The sequence below is a fragment of the Ovis aries genome, chromosome 20, assembly GCF_016772045.2.
Source record: "Ovis aries strain OAR_USU_Benz2616 breed Rambouillet chromosome 20, ARS-UI_Ramb_v3.0, whole genome shotgun sequence".
NCBI classification, from domain to species: domain Eukaryota; kingdom Metazoa; phylum Chordata; class Mammalia; order Artiodactyla; family Bovidae; genus Ovis; species Ovis aries.
This window is the reverse complement of record NC_056073.1, coordinates 19,351,935-19,365,869: the sequence shown is the minus strand read 5'-3', so window position 1 is coordinate 19,365,869 and position 13,935 is coordinate 19,351,935. Positions and strand designations below refer to the sequence as shown.

Here is a 13,935-nt window from a genome sequence, read left to right as displayed (position 1 = left end):
AATCAGCATATGCTGTTCTCTGAATGTTTTGGGAGAACATAGGGTTGGTCTATTCTGGGGGGACAAAGACTTATAATATTGGGCCACCCTGTTCCAAGTTGGGGCAATTTCAAAGGACAGGGCTTTGGGGACTTGGAACAACCTGTTCAGCTTCACTGCAACTGAATCTGGCCGAATACAGACATCAGTCTCCCTCTCAGTCCCCATCCCACATGTGGAAAACCATAAACTCAAGTCATTACAAATAAAAGGCCGTGGAAGAGTGCCCAGATTCCCCTGTGGGTGGTATGACGCTGTGGGAAGAGTCATTGGGGTAGGGGTAGGGACTGTCCCTCTACGAGAAGTTGAGAGAAGGAGAAAAAACAATGACCAAAATGTTTGCCTTGTTTAATTAACTCTCAGCAAGGCTGTCTATTCATTACAGTTCTGGTGTACCAGGGAAGTGAGGTCCAGGGGACCCAGAACTACTGGTTCTGCTCTCCATTTTAACGCTAATTAGATGTTTACATTTAAGTTGCAACAATCAGCAGATATTATTGCCCATTGCAGGGTGGTCAGAATTAGGTTTGTGTAGAATTAATTGGTCAGAATTAATTGTGTAGATGGACAAATTCTTTCAGGGGAACTGGAAGTCACTGCTATAATTTATGATAAATATAGCTTGATCATATTGGCAAACTATGTACCTGTCTGCACTCCCTCCTGCCTAAAAATAACATCCATTACAAAACAAAACAAGACAAAAAACACTAAAAAATTAATTTATTTCAGAATGGCACTAGAAGAAACAGGATCAAGAAAGAGGAGTCAGATCCGAAGTTCAATCCTGCATACTTAAAAACAAAGCTAGGAGCAGAATCTGGTGCCTGGCATAGCTATTCAGCCTCGCAGCCTGTGCAAATTAACCCGATTCTGAACCTGGCTTGGTGTAATACGTGCATTCTCAGGCGTCACACTACTGCAGATCCCTCAGGGACCTGACCTTGCAAAAACCGGGACAGTAAAATTAAATCCTTTTAAATTAGATTTTGCATAGTCCCATTGACCTCCTGGGGTGCTCTGGTGTTCCTCGGAGCAAAGTCCAGAGTATGGTGCTACCTATTTGTGATCAGAAAACAGAAGAAAACTGGGGATGAGAAATCGGGTAAGAGAATAGTAGCTTTTAACGAAAACAGTGTTGAAACACATCAACCTCTACTGGGGGTAGAGCGCTATGACCTCTCTGCATCACTGACCACAGCATAACTGCCCTTCTAGAAAAGGCACAATGCAGAATGGTTCTGTGATCCGGCAGAGGGGGCCCTTAGCGAGCCCTGGGGCGCCTTCTCCTCTCTGCCCCTGGAGCCTCCAGGCTGGGTCCAAGTCACCCCTCACTCCCCTGGCTCCCGCCAGATCCACCCTTCAAATCCCGCAGTGCCCACCCCACTGATTGACAGGCGGGGCAGCCACTCCCAGGAGCCCGGCTTTCTCTCTGTCCCGTAGCCAATAGGAGTCAAGAGGCGGGGCCTGCAGCCGGTAGGCGGTGCTGGTCAGGTGCGGTGCTGGTCAGGTGCTCTGCGTTGAGTTGGCGAGCAGGTGAGCGTCTGTGGGTTCGGGGGGCACCCCTTGCTCCCGCCGCCTCCTGGCTGTTGCCCCGGGTCTGCGGGAGGGATCCCTTTCCAGGCCTTCCCTCGCACTGATGCGGACTGAGCGGATCGCCGCGAGGGTAAGAGTCGGGGGAAGTGGGAGGCTGGCCTCCCCGGGACCCACCTGCCTCTTTAGGGACCCTCAAACTATCCTTCCTCCCGTTTCCACTGCACGCTTGTACAGAGCCCCCGTTAGGACATCTTCTGGCCTCGGTGGGCGGGCTGGAGTTCTAAAATTGGGAACGTACCCTACGCCGAGATCCTTCCCGGAGCTAGGATGAAATCCCGATGAAAACGATGGGGAGACGCATCACCCTCTTCTGTTCGCTCTACAAACACCTACTCATCCTTCACTTTCTCTCCTCTCCTTTCTTGGCATCCCTTTCCCCTAGATTTCCAAGGCTGTCTTTAGGGGAAGGGCTGGAGGGGCGAGGAATTGGAAAGCAGCCCAGTGAAATCTGGACCCAGAACAAGGGATTCCACAGCGCCATGAAGCACTTTGTGTTAGAAAAGAAAGAAATCAGATTTCTTCCATCCCCACCCCCGCGTCCCTGTTTGTTGCTTTATGTCATCGATGTGATAATGTTGGTTCCTCTTACCAGACATTCCTAAGCTTGAGGCAATGGTTAGCCTTTGTTTATTTGCGTTTGTCCCAGGAAAGCAGTTCGGTCCTGCTTATTACAGTTTGCTGAATTAATTTACTACAATAGAGGAGAAGTCAGATGTTTCATGTTGTTGATTCATTTTTTAGCTTTAAATTATATTTGGTTCATAGTATCCTTTCTTGTGATAAGAAAGTGAAGGAGAAGAGAGGAAGAGGAAGAACCACCATTCTTAGCCAGAAATGTTAGTAAATATTTTTGCCGTTCCTTATTGGAACTGATTATTCATGTTCCTTCCAGAACTGGGAAGTTTCTTGCCATTTGAGGAAGTTTTTTAAATTTAATTTTTGAGCCATTGTCTGGAGATCAATACCTACAACAATTTCAGTTTAAGTAATGCTCTGGTATGCTGAAATCATGGTTAAAAAAAAAAAAAAGACAAAACAAAACAGAAGCAGAATGCTTGCCCCTGATAGCAAAGCAGGCATGCCAAGCAGTTTTTATTTACCAGCACTTATAAAATAGGAGGGCAAGACAGGTTCTTTTTCTGAGGTTTAAAAATGTCTTCAGCATATTCAAATTAGGAAGATGTCAAAAACTGAATTCAAGAGATTTCTTGGCACAAAATATAGTTAGATCCAGGTTTGGTGGGCTTATAAATAACTTCATGCAAGAATGAAGAGCAGAGGGAAAGAACAAAAGATCCTTACTGGATTTGCAAACCCAATGAGAACTGACAAAATTTACATATGTATTGTTTTTCATATTATCTCTTATTAGCTTTCTTGAATAGAATAAAAGCTTTTTAGAAATAGAGGCAAGTGAACAACAACAATTACAACCACTTTGATCCCCAGAGATTTATTTAATCCTGGGAAGTGCCTGTTCTACACATACCACTGATAAGATTAAATGTTGATGAATTTTAACATTAGGAAAAATGAAAGTGAAAGTTACTTAGTCTTGTCTCTTTGTGACCCCAGGGACTGTAGCCCACCAGGGTCCTCTGTCCATGCAATTCTCCAGGCAAGAATACTGGAGTGGGTTGCCATTTCCTTCTCCAGGGGATTTTCCCGACCCAGGGATCGAACCCAAGTTTCCCGCATTGCAGGCAGACTCTTTACCGACTGAGCCACTAGGGAAGCCACTAACATTAGGAAGGTCAACATCAAATTTCAGATTTACACTTCTGTTATACTTAGTTCAGAACCCTAATTGTTTTATTTAAAGAAGACTATGCTTTGATTGAGGGCAGAAGGAGAAGAGAGCGTCAGAGGATGAGATGGCTAGATGGCATCACTGATGCAATAGACATGAACTTGGGCAAACTTCAGGACATGGTGAGAGACAGAGAGGCCTGGTGTGCTGCAGTCCATGGAGTCTCAAAGAGTCAGACATGACTGGGCGACCAAACAACAACAACAACACACTTTGATTATTTGGAGAAGGAAATGGCAATCCACTCCAGTATTCTTGCCTGGGAAGTCCCATGAACAGAGGAGCCTGGCAGGCTGCAGTTCATAGGGCTGCATAGAGTCAGACATGAGTGAAGCAATTTAGCACACACGCATGCTTTGATTATTAATACATGAACGTCGATTATGTTTCACAAACATATTAGAATGTCACAATTTTTATGTCACTTCAAGACACCAAGTTAATTTCTTACTATGATGGACCAAACATAAGGCCTTGCCATTGAAACATGGAGGTTTACATATGTATTTTTTAAAAATATTATTTTTGAATTTGCTAGTGCTAACTCCTGTTGCTAGGTTCCTACAGCCTAACACTAATGATGAATGTGTCCACAGGTATTTCAGTTCAGTTCAGTTCAGTTACTCAGTCATGTCCGACTCTTTGCAACCCCATGGACTGCAGCATGCCAGGCCTCCCTGTCCATCACCAGTTCCCGGAATATTTGGACATATATAAATGTCCATGAGCAGGAGCCAGAAGTCTGAGTCAACCTGAAAATGTTTCAGAAAAGTTGATGCAAATTATTTCATCTTTTAAAATGATATTTGGGGAGATAATTTACATAATTTCTTTGAGGAAATGCTTTGGTAAGTTCTTAGAAACTAAAACAATTTCTAAAGTGTGAATATATGTCTTAGCTTTGTTATAGAGAGCCCCATGTTTCTTGTTTAAGGTGAAATTCTGCAACATAAACCTTCCAGGCTGTGATGTATACTATAACTGGGATTACTAAGCGCCATCATTCTCTGTTTTGGGTAAAGTATGTTAAACAAAATTATTGCCATTAACTTCTATATTTTTCTTATACAGACTATCTTACACTGAAGCAATCAAGTAGTTTGAAAATGACTTCAAAACTTCTCTGGATGTCCTTCATGCTTGCTGCATTAACGCTTTCCGTTACATTTTCTCTCCAGTCAGACCAGCCAAAGGTTCTGCTAGTTTCATTTGACGGATTCCGTTGGGATTATTTATATAGAGTTCCAACACCCCATTTTCATTATATTATGAAATACGGTGTCCAGGTGCAGCAAGTTACTAATATTTTTATTACAAAGACCTACCCTAACCATTATACTTTGGTCACTGGCCTCTTTGCCGAGAATCATGGTATTGTGGCAAATGACATGTATGACCCTATTCTGAACAAATCTTTCTCCTTGGATGACATGGATATTTATGATTCTGAGTTTTGGGAAGAAGCGACACCGATATGGATCACAAATCAGAGGGCAGGACACACGAGTGGTGCGGCCATGTGGCCTGGAACAGATGTCAAAATACACGGAACCTTTCCCACTCACTATATGCCTTACAATGACTCCGTTTCATTTGAAGAGAGAGTTGCCAAAATTATTGAATGGTTTACGTCAAAAGAGCCCATCAATCTTGGTCTTCTTTACTGGGAGGAACCTGATGATATGGGCCACCAGTTGGGACCAGACAGTCCGCTCATGGGGACTGTCATTTCAGATATTGACCACAAGTTAGGATATCTCATACAAATGCTGAAAAAGGCAAAATTGTGGAATGTTCTGAACCTGATCATCACAAGTGACCATGGAATGACGCAGTGTTCCCAGGAGAGGATCATAGAGCTTGACCAATATCTGGATAGAGAGCACTACACCCTGATTGACCAATCGCCAGTGGCCGCCATCTTGCCCAGGGAAGGTCAGCCTGAACTGAGTGGTGATCTGGGGCGGGGTGTGGATGTGCCCAGCGTGACTGAGTGGGGGATTTTTGTCTCTGTCTTTCAAGTGTGCTTGTCTTTGTTCATGGTAATATTCTTGGATTTAATCCTTAGTCTCTGAAAAGACAAAGTCTCTTCCCTCAGAGTCTGATTTTTGACTTTTTTCTACAGTATTGAAACTGATGCTCTCTCTGTATATTTATGGTAGTGGCATTTAACCATTTTGGAGTCATTGGATATGATGAAAAGCTACAGCCTTCACTCGCAGAGAAGTAGGGATGGGAAGATACACACAAATGTGCATGGAGTTACAGTGATTTTTATGGAAGCCTTCAGAGGATCCTTAGTTAGAATCTGCTTAATAGGGAAGCAGTGGGATAGAGGAAAGAGAGAGTTTTGCTCCTGCTGAGATTTAGTTTTCTTACCTATGAGCAAGGGAAGTAATAACAGTATCTCAGACTTAAAAAAAGATTTATTTGGATGTTCTGGGCCTTCACTGCTGTGTGGGCTGTTCTCTAGTTGTGGTGTGAGGGCCTCTCATTGCAGTGTCTTCTCTTGTTGCAGAGCACAGGCTTTAGGGCCTGAAACTTTTTACAGACCCCATCTCAAAGCCTCATACCAACCTGTCATTCATTATTTCTGTTTTAAAGGTAGATTCTGTTTGAGTTTTAAACAAACTCAAAACGTTTAACATCCCCAAAAAGAATTTGAAAGAGAATGGATACCTGTATGTGTATAACTGAAATCACTTTGTTGTGCAACTGAAAAGAATCCAACATTGTCAGTCAACTACACTCCAATATAAAATAAAAAGGCTTTTTTTTTTTTTTAAGTTTTACATCCCCAGGGCTGCAAAGAGTTGAGCATGACTAAAGCAGCTTAGCACACTCATGCACGCATGGACATGTGTATTTAAGTCTTTAGAGATTAGAGACTTCTGGTTCAATAAAATGTCTTCTCTGAAGATGAATTTATTTTAAGAGAAGATTATTTCTCAGTTTCCCCCACAGGGAGCGGGGGCAGGCAGGGGGCTCTAAATTGTCTGGTGAGACTTCATTACCTTGAACTTGCTGTCTACATCAGTAGGATGTCTGCATTGACTGACCTCTGTTACCATGGTTGCTTCTTGGCTGTAGCAGTGAGAGTCTTGTTCTGACTGCTTCTCCTAATCCTTCTGTTTTAGGCAAATTTGATGAAGTCTATGAAGCATTAGCTCAAGCTCATCCTAATCTGACTGTTTACAAAAAGGAAGAGGTTCCGGAAAGATGGCATTACAAACACAACAGTCGAATTCAGCCCATTCTTGCAGTGGCTGACGACGGCTGGCATATTTTACGGAATAAGTCAGATGACTTTCTGTGTGAGTATGTTACAGTCTTTCTCCCCATTCTGCATCGTCTGCTAAAGTGGAGGCCAACTGGGAGTTGTTTCTGCTGTATTCAACATTCTGTTTACCGATCGAATAGCTAGCTAGTGTCATACATTAATAGCTAAATAAAGATCCAATAAATATCCCAATAAAGATTTACTGGGACTTTAAAATGAAGTAACCTAAAAGTGAAACATTTACATCTCTTGAAGTCATCAGACCAAAGATAAGCACCGTGCCCTATACTGCTAATTATAACCATTATGTTCCTGAGAAAAACCTGAGTTTTGTAAATTGAATCATTTCTGCATCTGTTTCATACTCTGGTTTCATAAAAGTGTCATCTCTATTTTTCTCTGCTGTTGTCAGCTTTCTAGTTTCTTTTGTCCTCTGGCTCTACAAAATATAGGCCAGCTTTGCTTTACACCTTGGGAACCTTTCTAAAAAGAAGTGCATACTGGCATGGATAAAAGTATATCAAGATATATTTTCCTAATGAATACCTAGTGGTATAATTCTGGAGGTATTTCCATTATATAAATTTAGAAGATGATGGAAATCCTATTTAAAATTCAAGCATACAAAATAAAGAGCTTTCTGCCATCCATAATAGAGGCTTCCCTGGTGGCTCAGATGGTAAAGAATTTGCACTGCAGAAGATGCAGGTTCAATCCCTGGGTTGGAAAGATCCCCTGGAGGAGGGCATGGCAGCCCACTCCAGGATTCTTGCCTGGAGAATTCCATGGACAGAGGAGCCATCCGTAATGTGTAGTTTTCCCTTTTCATACAGCTTTTAACAAGTTAGCCAAATGGAAGTCATGCCCAGGAAGTAACTCATCTTTATTGTGCCTGCCATTTGCATATTTGCTCTCAAACTGCCCGCCCACCCTTACCCTGATCTGCTCTGTATCAGCAGTGACAGATCCCTACAGGCTAAATTTCCCAAGCTACTTTGTAAGCTGGTTTCTGGTTCCATTTGGCCAACAGAGAACCTTGGCAGGAGTGTGGAAGGCAGGAACTTGGCAGAAGCCAGGGTCTGTCCCCCATTCCTGCCCCAGCCTATGACTTCATGTCCACTGTGATCCCAGCTCTGGACAACCTCCCTGTCTCTGGCCTCAGCTCCTACTGAGTAGTCCTGCCTTTGGGGCTCTGGTGACCGCACCTCTTCCTTCTGTCTCTCCAGCTCTGGGAGCCATTGACGTTCCCACTGGGGACTATTCCCACTGGGCTAGTCACGGGGTAACCTTGCCATCTCATGTTTACTTCTGAACTTCAACACTAGCCCTCATCTGAAATTCCCTCTCTTAAACTACCTAGCATGGGATCTGCTTCCCTGGCTGATAGAGACATTAACACACACTACCAATCAATTCACTGGGGGTTGTTTCCATTGTTACTGAATGTTTAAGGAAGCATATGGTGCCAACACTGACTAGAAATGCTCCTTGATACATTTGAGATATTTAAAAAATGTCCCTTTAGGTAGAATTGGGTTTGCATCATGTTTATTGATGAAGAGAAAAGCAGTTACCTGGCAGTGGCATTTATAGAGCATAAATGAGTCATACTGGCAGATGTATATGTGATGGGTTCAGATCCTTAAAACAGGTTTTACGTACGGATAATAATCTGTAAGGAAAAGGCAATGGCAACCTACTCTAGTACTCTTGCCTGGGAAACTCCATGGACGGAGGAGCCTGGTAGACTGCAGTCCATGGGGTCACTAAGAGTCAGACACGACGGAGCAACTTCACTTTCACTTTTCACTTTCATGCATTGGAGAAGGAAATGGTAACCCACTCCAGTGTTCTTGCCTGGAGAATCCCAGGGACAGGGGAGCCTGGTGGGCTGCCGTCTATGGGGTTGCACAGGGTCAGACACGACTGAAGCAACTTAGCAGTAGCAGCAATAATCTGTAAACCAATATTTAATCAGGCCAGGAGAACTGTATTAAGAAAGTTAAAAAAAAATAATTTCTTTGGCCGTGGGAATAGTTGCCAACTTTATATGTTCAGGCTTTCATGTATTATGCAGGTGACTCTTATGTGAGAGGAGTTGCTTAGAAAACAACTGCTGTCTCTGAAGAGACAGAATTACAATTAACATAAATGTCAGTGGCTCTCTTGAAACTTTGGTTCAGTGAACTACAATTACATAATAGATGGTCACTCCTATTTTGAATCAAAAACCTTAATGGTGCTCCTGTTTGTGTTACATTATGTTCAACATAATTATTTTTTCAACAAAATAATTAAGTACTGGCTACTACAGTCCTTCTCAGCCTGGGTTCTAGAAGAGAATTCAGCCCTAATGTCCAAAAGCAGCTGTTCTCAAAATGTGTTTCCTGGACCAGCATCATCCAAATCTCCTGGGAACTCATTAGAAATGCAGATTCTTGGGGCCAACGCAGATCTGCTAAACTGGGAACTGAGAGGGTGGAGCCCAGAGATCTGTGTTTTTACCTGCACCCACCCTCCCTACACCAGAGTCTCATACACGGTCAAATTTGAGAACCATTGCCCTTAGGCATCCATTATTAAATACTGTCTGCTGGATCAAGCATTTATGGTAGGGGCTACCGCTAGGAAGGGCTTCCTGGTGGCTCAGTGGTAAGGAATCTGCCTCCCTGCAATGCTGGAGACCCAGGTTCAATTCCGGGGTTGGGAGGATCCCCTGGAAAAGGAAATGACAACCCATTCCACTATTCCTGCCTGGAGAATTCCATGGACAGAGAAGCCTGGTGGACTACAGTCCATGGAGTTGCAAATATCTGAGCATGCATTCACCACTAGGAAAAAAAGTCCCTCTTCATGGGAAAGGTTTTCTAAGTCATAATGAGTTCACTTCAAGTCTAAGTTTCTAGTAAGAAGTGTGGTAGGATTTACTTTGCCTTCATGATTAGAGTCTAGATCCAACTTTTCATAGACAGGAGCCCAACAATCATCCAATTACAGATTATATAATGGCACATTTCCCAATGTTACTGTTGATTAATTAAACAGAATAGCACAGCCCCAGTCGGATGATTCCTAGTGATTCATAAATCCAGCATTATTTCCACTCGAATAAGAAACTCAAAAGAATCATAGCACTAAAAATGATTCCCTTAGATGGATTTTGCCAGGCAGATTTGGAATTACTCTGCGAAGATGACTCTCAGAGGAATTGATTTATGATTTTTTTTTTTCAATTCTGTGTTCCCATTGCACATTTCCTAGTAGCAAACACAAGCAGTAGAGGCCGATTTGCCAGTCATTCTCACCACCTTTGAACTAAAGCCTTTCAGTTCTCATGGTTGCCATTTTATTGGCAGTAGAACCCTGATATTGTGCTAGAGCCACATGCCTATAAAAGGCAGCTTTTATTATGCAGGGGTTTTCATCCTTCAATTTTGTATCTTCTTCTGACTTATCAAGACTCCGAAAGTTGTTAACTTTTTTTGTAGCCGTACTAAAGCAGACAGCGCTAAGCTGGATCCTGATCTGAAACACCAAGACAAGATTTTACCCACAAGTCCTGATCTTTATTTTTTGATTGTTGTTCAGTCGCTGTGTTGTGTTCAACTCTTTGTGACCCCGCGGACTGCAGCACACAGGCTTCCCTGTTCTTCACTATCTCCCAGAGTTTGCTCAAACTCATGTCTGTTGAGTCAGTGATGCCATCCAACCATCCGGTCCTCTGTCATCCCCTTCTCCTCCCGCCCTCAATCTTTCCAAGCATCAGGAGCTTTTCTAATGAGTCAACTGATAAATTATTAATTTATTGGCTTCATGACTAAGGGCATCTTTATCCCTTTATCTCTAGAACAATAAGTGGAACATAGTAGGTACCTAACAAGTAATTGCTGAAAGTTAGTTTACTGCCAACAAAAAAAAATCACTTTTGTATTCCCCCCCACTTGGCTCAGGGAAGTTTACCCTTCTTCCTGTGGCCTGTGGAAAAGATTTGTGATCATTTGACTTTTCGTTTCCTGAAGTGAATCGTGATGTTGACCACAGCAGAGATGATGTGTAAAGGATTCTTTTATCTAAAAGTCAAATTAGATAAAATTTGCATGTAAGTCCAGCATTCGATGATACAGTTATTTCCATTTTAATACCATCTGGTTGGCTGACTTGTTCATGCATTTTATCTTCACAGTAGGCAACCACGGGTATGACAATGCATTAGCAGAAATGCATCCCATTTTCTTAGCCCACGGCCCTGCCTTCCGAAAGAATTTTACAAAAGCAGCCATGAATTCTACAGATCTGTACCCCCTGCTCTGCCACCTGCTCAGCATCACTGCCCTGCCTCACAATGGATCACTCAGCAACGTTCAGGATCTGCTCAGTTCACCAACTCCAAGAGCAAGTCCTAATACCCAGACTCCTCCTCTCCTCCATGGTAGTGTGAAACCAAGAGAAAATGAACAAGACGAGCCATATGCTTATTTCATCGGGGTCTCTCTCGGTAGCGTTATAGTTATTGTGTTTTTAATAGTTCTCATTAAACATTTAATTCAAAGTCAAATACCTGCCTTACCAGATTTTCAGGCTGAAATATCTCAACCATTATTACAAGCCTAATGCTTCTGTGATGTGAAGATGGCATAGTTATGTCAGTGTTTAAAGGTTTCAAATTCTAGGGAACTAGCTTCAGACATTTGCATAGACCATTAAGCAGTTATGTATATATACAGGGGCAGTCACACACACACACATACACATACGGATCAAAATACTGACCTGCAAAGGATGAAAGATGGGGAAGTATATTTCCATTGTTCTCTCTGGCTTCTGGTAGATAAGATCCTGCTTTATTTGGGCTTGGCACATGCAATGTATATATTTAGCAACTTTGCACTATTTGAAGTACCTTACATATTGCACTTTACTCTCCTAATGGTACTTTTATGTGAAATGCACTTTATTGACAATTATGTCTTATAATTCAGTAGAAAAAGACAAATTTTACACCTATGTCCCAGAATGAAATGAAATTTCTAATAATTCCTGAATAATGTAGAAATATATCTCCTTACATTGGGAGAACGGGAAGAAAGTGAAAACTGTTGAAAATGAAATGTGATGACCTTTGAATGTTGGATTTCAGAGAGATGGGTTCCCAAAGCAGGGTGCATCTGTGAGCACTCCTTGTCGTATTTCTTCCCATATGACATAGGTTTTCATCTTATTTCCGCCCCCACAACAGAGATCCAGATGCTGCTGGATTCAATCTAGGCATATCATTTCCATCGTGACATTCATTATTGCTGTTTCCTGATGTAGTCATTTTACTCTGATTTTGATAATAAAGACACCATGAATATACATTTGCTTCCTCTTAAGTCTAGCACTGCCCTAGAAGGGCAGAAGGGATCAGGCATCATCTCAGCAATGTTTTCTCTTGCTCTGTAATTATTTGCTTCCTTGAAAAATAAATCACTATTAATTGTGTTAAAAATCAGATTAGTTCAAAGAGTGTTTTGTTTCTGGTAACCTGTAGTGACAGAGCCTTTATATTTGAGCATTTGAAGGTCTAGGATTGCAAGAAAGCACAAAATATATTGGGAAAAATGTCAGCCACACAATCCTTGAAAAGAGCTGTGTGGAGCTTGGGGGAAATAATTAGGAGTTTAGGGGAAAAAAAATCAGGCAGGACCAGTGTTTGTAATGTACCCAGGACAACGCTAAAGGGTGCCTGGTGGCAAAATTTAGTGAGACAATACCTAGAGGTAACAGGTATTGAAATAAAAGAAGTTGAGATTATAGCCTTGTTTCCTTGAAATATTTGAATATCTACTCACAGATGCTCAGTGGAATCAAAGATGAATCCAGGTTCACAAACAGACATTACTCCTCAGTAGGACTTTTCATTCACAAAAGACTTTATCTCCTCAGTAGGGTTTTTCACCTGCCTGGTCATCTCAGCTCATTCCCACCATGGAAAACTGCTTTTGGTCTCTTAAGTAGTCTGGTTGGGGAGAGGGTATTACCGGTGGTTTCTCAGAGGAAAGAGGAAGCCCCAGAATAGCTTTCCTTGAAGACAACAGAAACCAGCTTATAGACATGTGGCCAATAGGTAATACTATGATTTTGTGTATATTTATGTACCCACTGACAAAGAAGTTGGTAAAATGGCAAAAGTATTTAAGAAAGAAACTATAATTTTGAGATAAAGAACAAAAGTGGCAGAGTGAAAAATAAAATTAAAGTGCTTCCTAAAATCAGGTGAATGCTTTTTAAATGATGATGCCAATAAAGAGTGTTAGCACCTAATGCTTAATACAGCCTCTTAATGGGATAGAATGAAATCACTGGAAATGTATCAGTAGTACAGATTAAGAAGCTGAGACATGAGATGGTAGATAGCAAACTCCTCAGGAGGTCTGAACTCTGGATTAGACATTTCAGAATATGCGATTTACTCATATTGGCTTGCTTTATAGCAGTGAACTTATCTGTGTGATTGAGATGCCAAATCTAATGACCTGAAGATGAAATTGGTCTATTTAAAAGCAGTTACTATTCAACTGCAATCTGTGTATGTAAATTAATTGTTGTGTTAAATTCATTTTAGAGGGTGCTATGATGACCTTAGTGGGAAGAAGAGAGTAAATTCTGTAACACAGATGAAATCATTAAAACTCTGGTCTGAAGATTTGACTATTGAATGGTTCTTTTATTTACAGATACTTATCTTCCTGTAAAATAGCAGCTGGAGTTTACCTGAAAGAAAATAAAATTTTACACTTTGCTGGGAAAACCTTGTCTCTTATCATGTTTTGACAGTTTTGTTGTTGTTCTGGTTTTACCTGCATGTCTCTCTGGCCAAACTTTTGTGTACAGTCAACACAAATTAGGACACAGAAATAAGATGGAGACCAGCTAACCTTCCTGACTGTAAGTAAAAACTTTTAAAAGGTCAGAAGAATGGAATCCCTCCCATCACAACACTGACGTGTTTTCTCTCCATCTTCTATCAACTGTTTTGAAGCTGATTAATTGATACCATTTTTCCTGTTCCAGGTAACTTTTGTAATTTCCTCTGCCTTTGCCATCTGCCATTTAAATTGAAAACTGCTTCGCAAAATGCTTTCTGACCTCTTAGTTAGAATTGATCCTGTTATTAGTTTCAGATTCTTACAAGAATCTAGTTATAGAAAATCTATTGTTGTTGTTCAGT

General features: G+C 41.6%; 1 protein-coding gene across 2 annotated transcripts; it reads left to right on the top strand.

The window, feature by feature from the left end:
* Positions 1–1,547: 1,547 nt before the first annotated feature.
* ENPP5 (ectonucleotide pyrophosphatase/phosphodiesterase family member 5) lies at positions 1,548–13,515 on the top strand. Of its 2 annotated transcripts, none has more exons than XM_004018863.5 (4): positions 1,548–1,575; positions 4,517–5,380; positions 6,583–6,759; positions 10,909–13,515. In XM_004018863.5, exons 2-4 carry the CDS (start codon positions 4,552–4,554, stop codon positions 11,334–11,336), a joined length of 1,434 nt encoding a protein of 477 aa, XP_004018912.2. In that variant the 5' UTR covers positions 1,548–1,575; positions 4,517–4,551; the 3' UTR covers positions 11,337–13,515. The 2 variants fall into 2 exon arrangements, with proteins under 2 accessions (XP_004018912.2, XP_011956151.2); XM_012100761.4 differs by having other exon boundaries at positions 1,548–1,705.
* Positions 13,516–13,935: the final 420 nt, after the last annotated feature.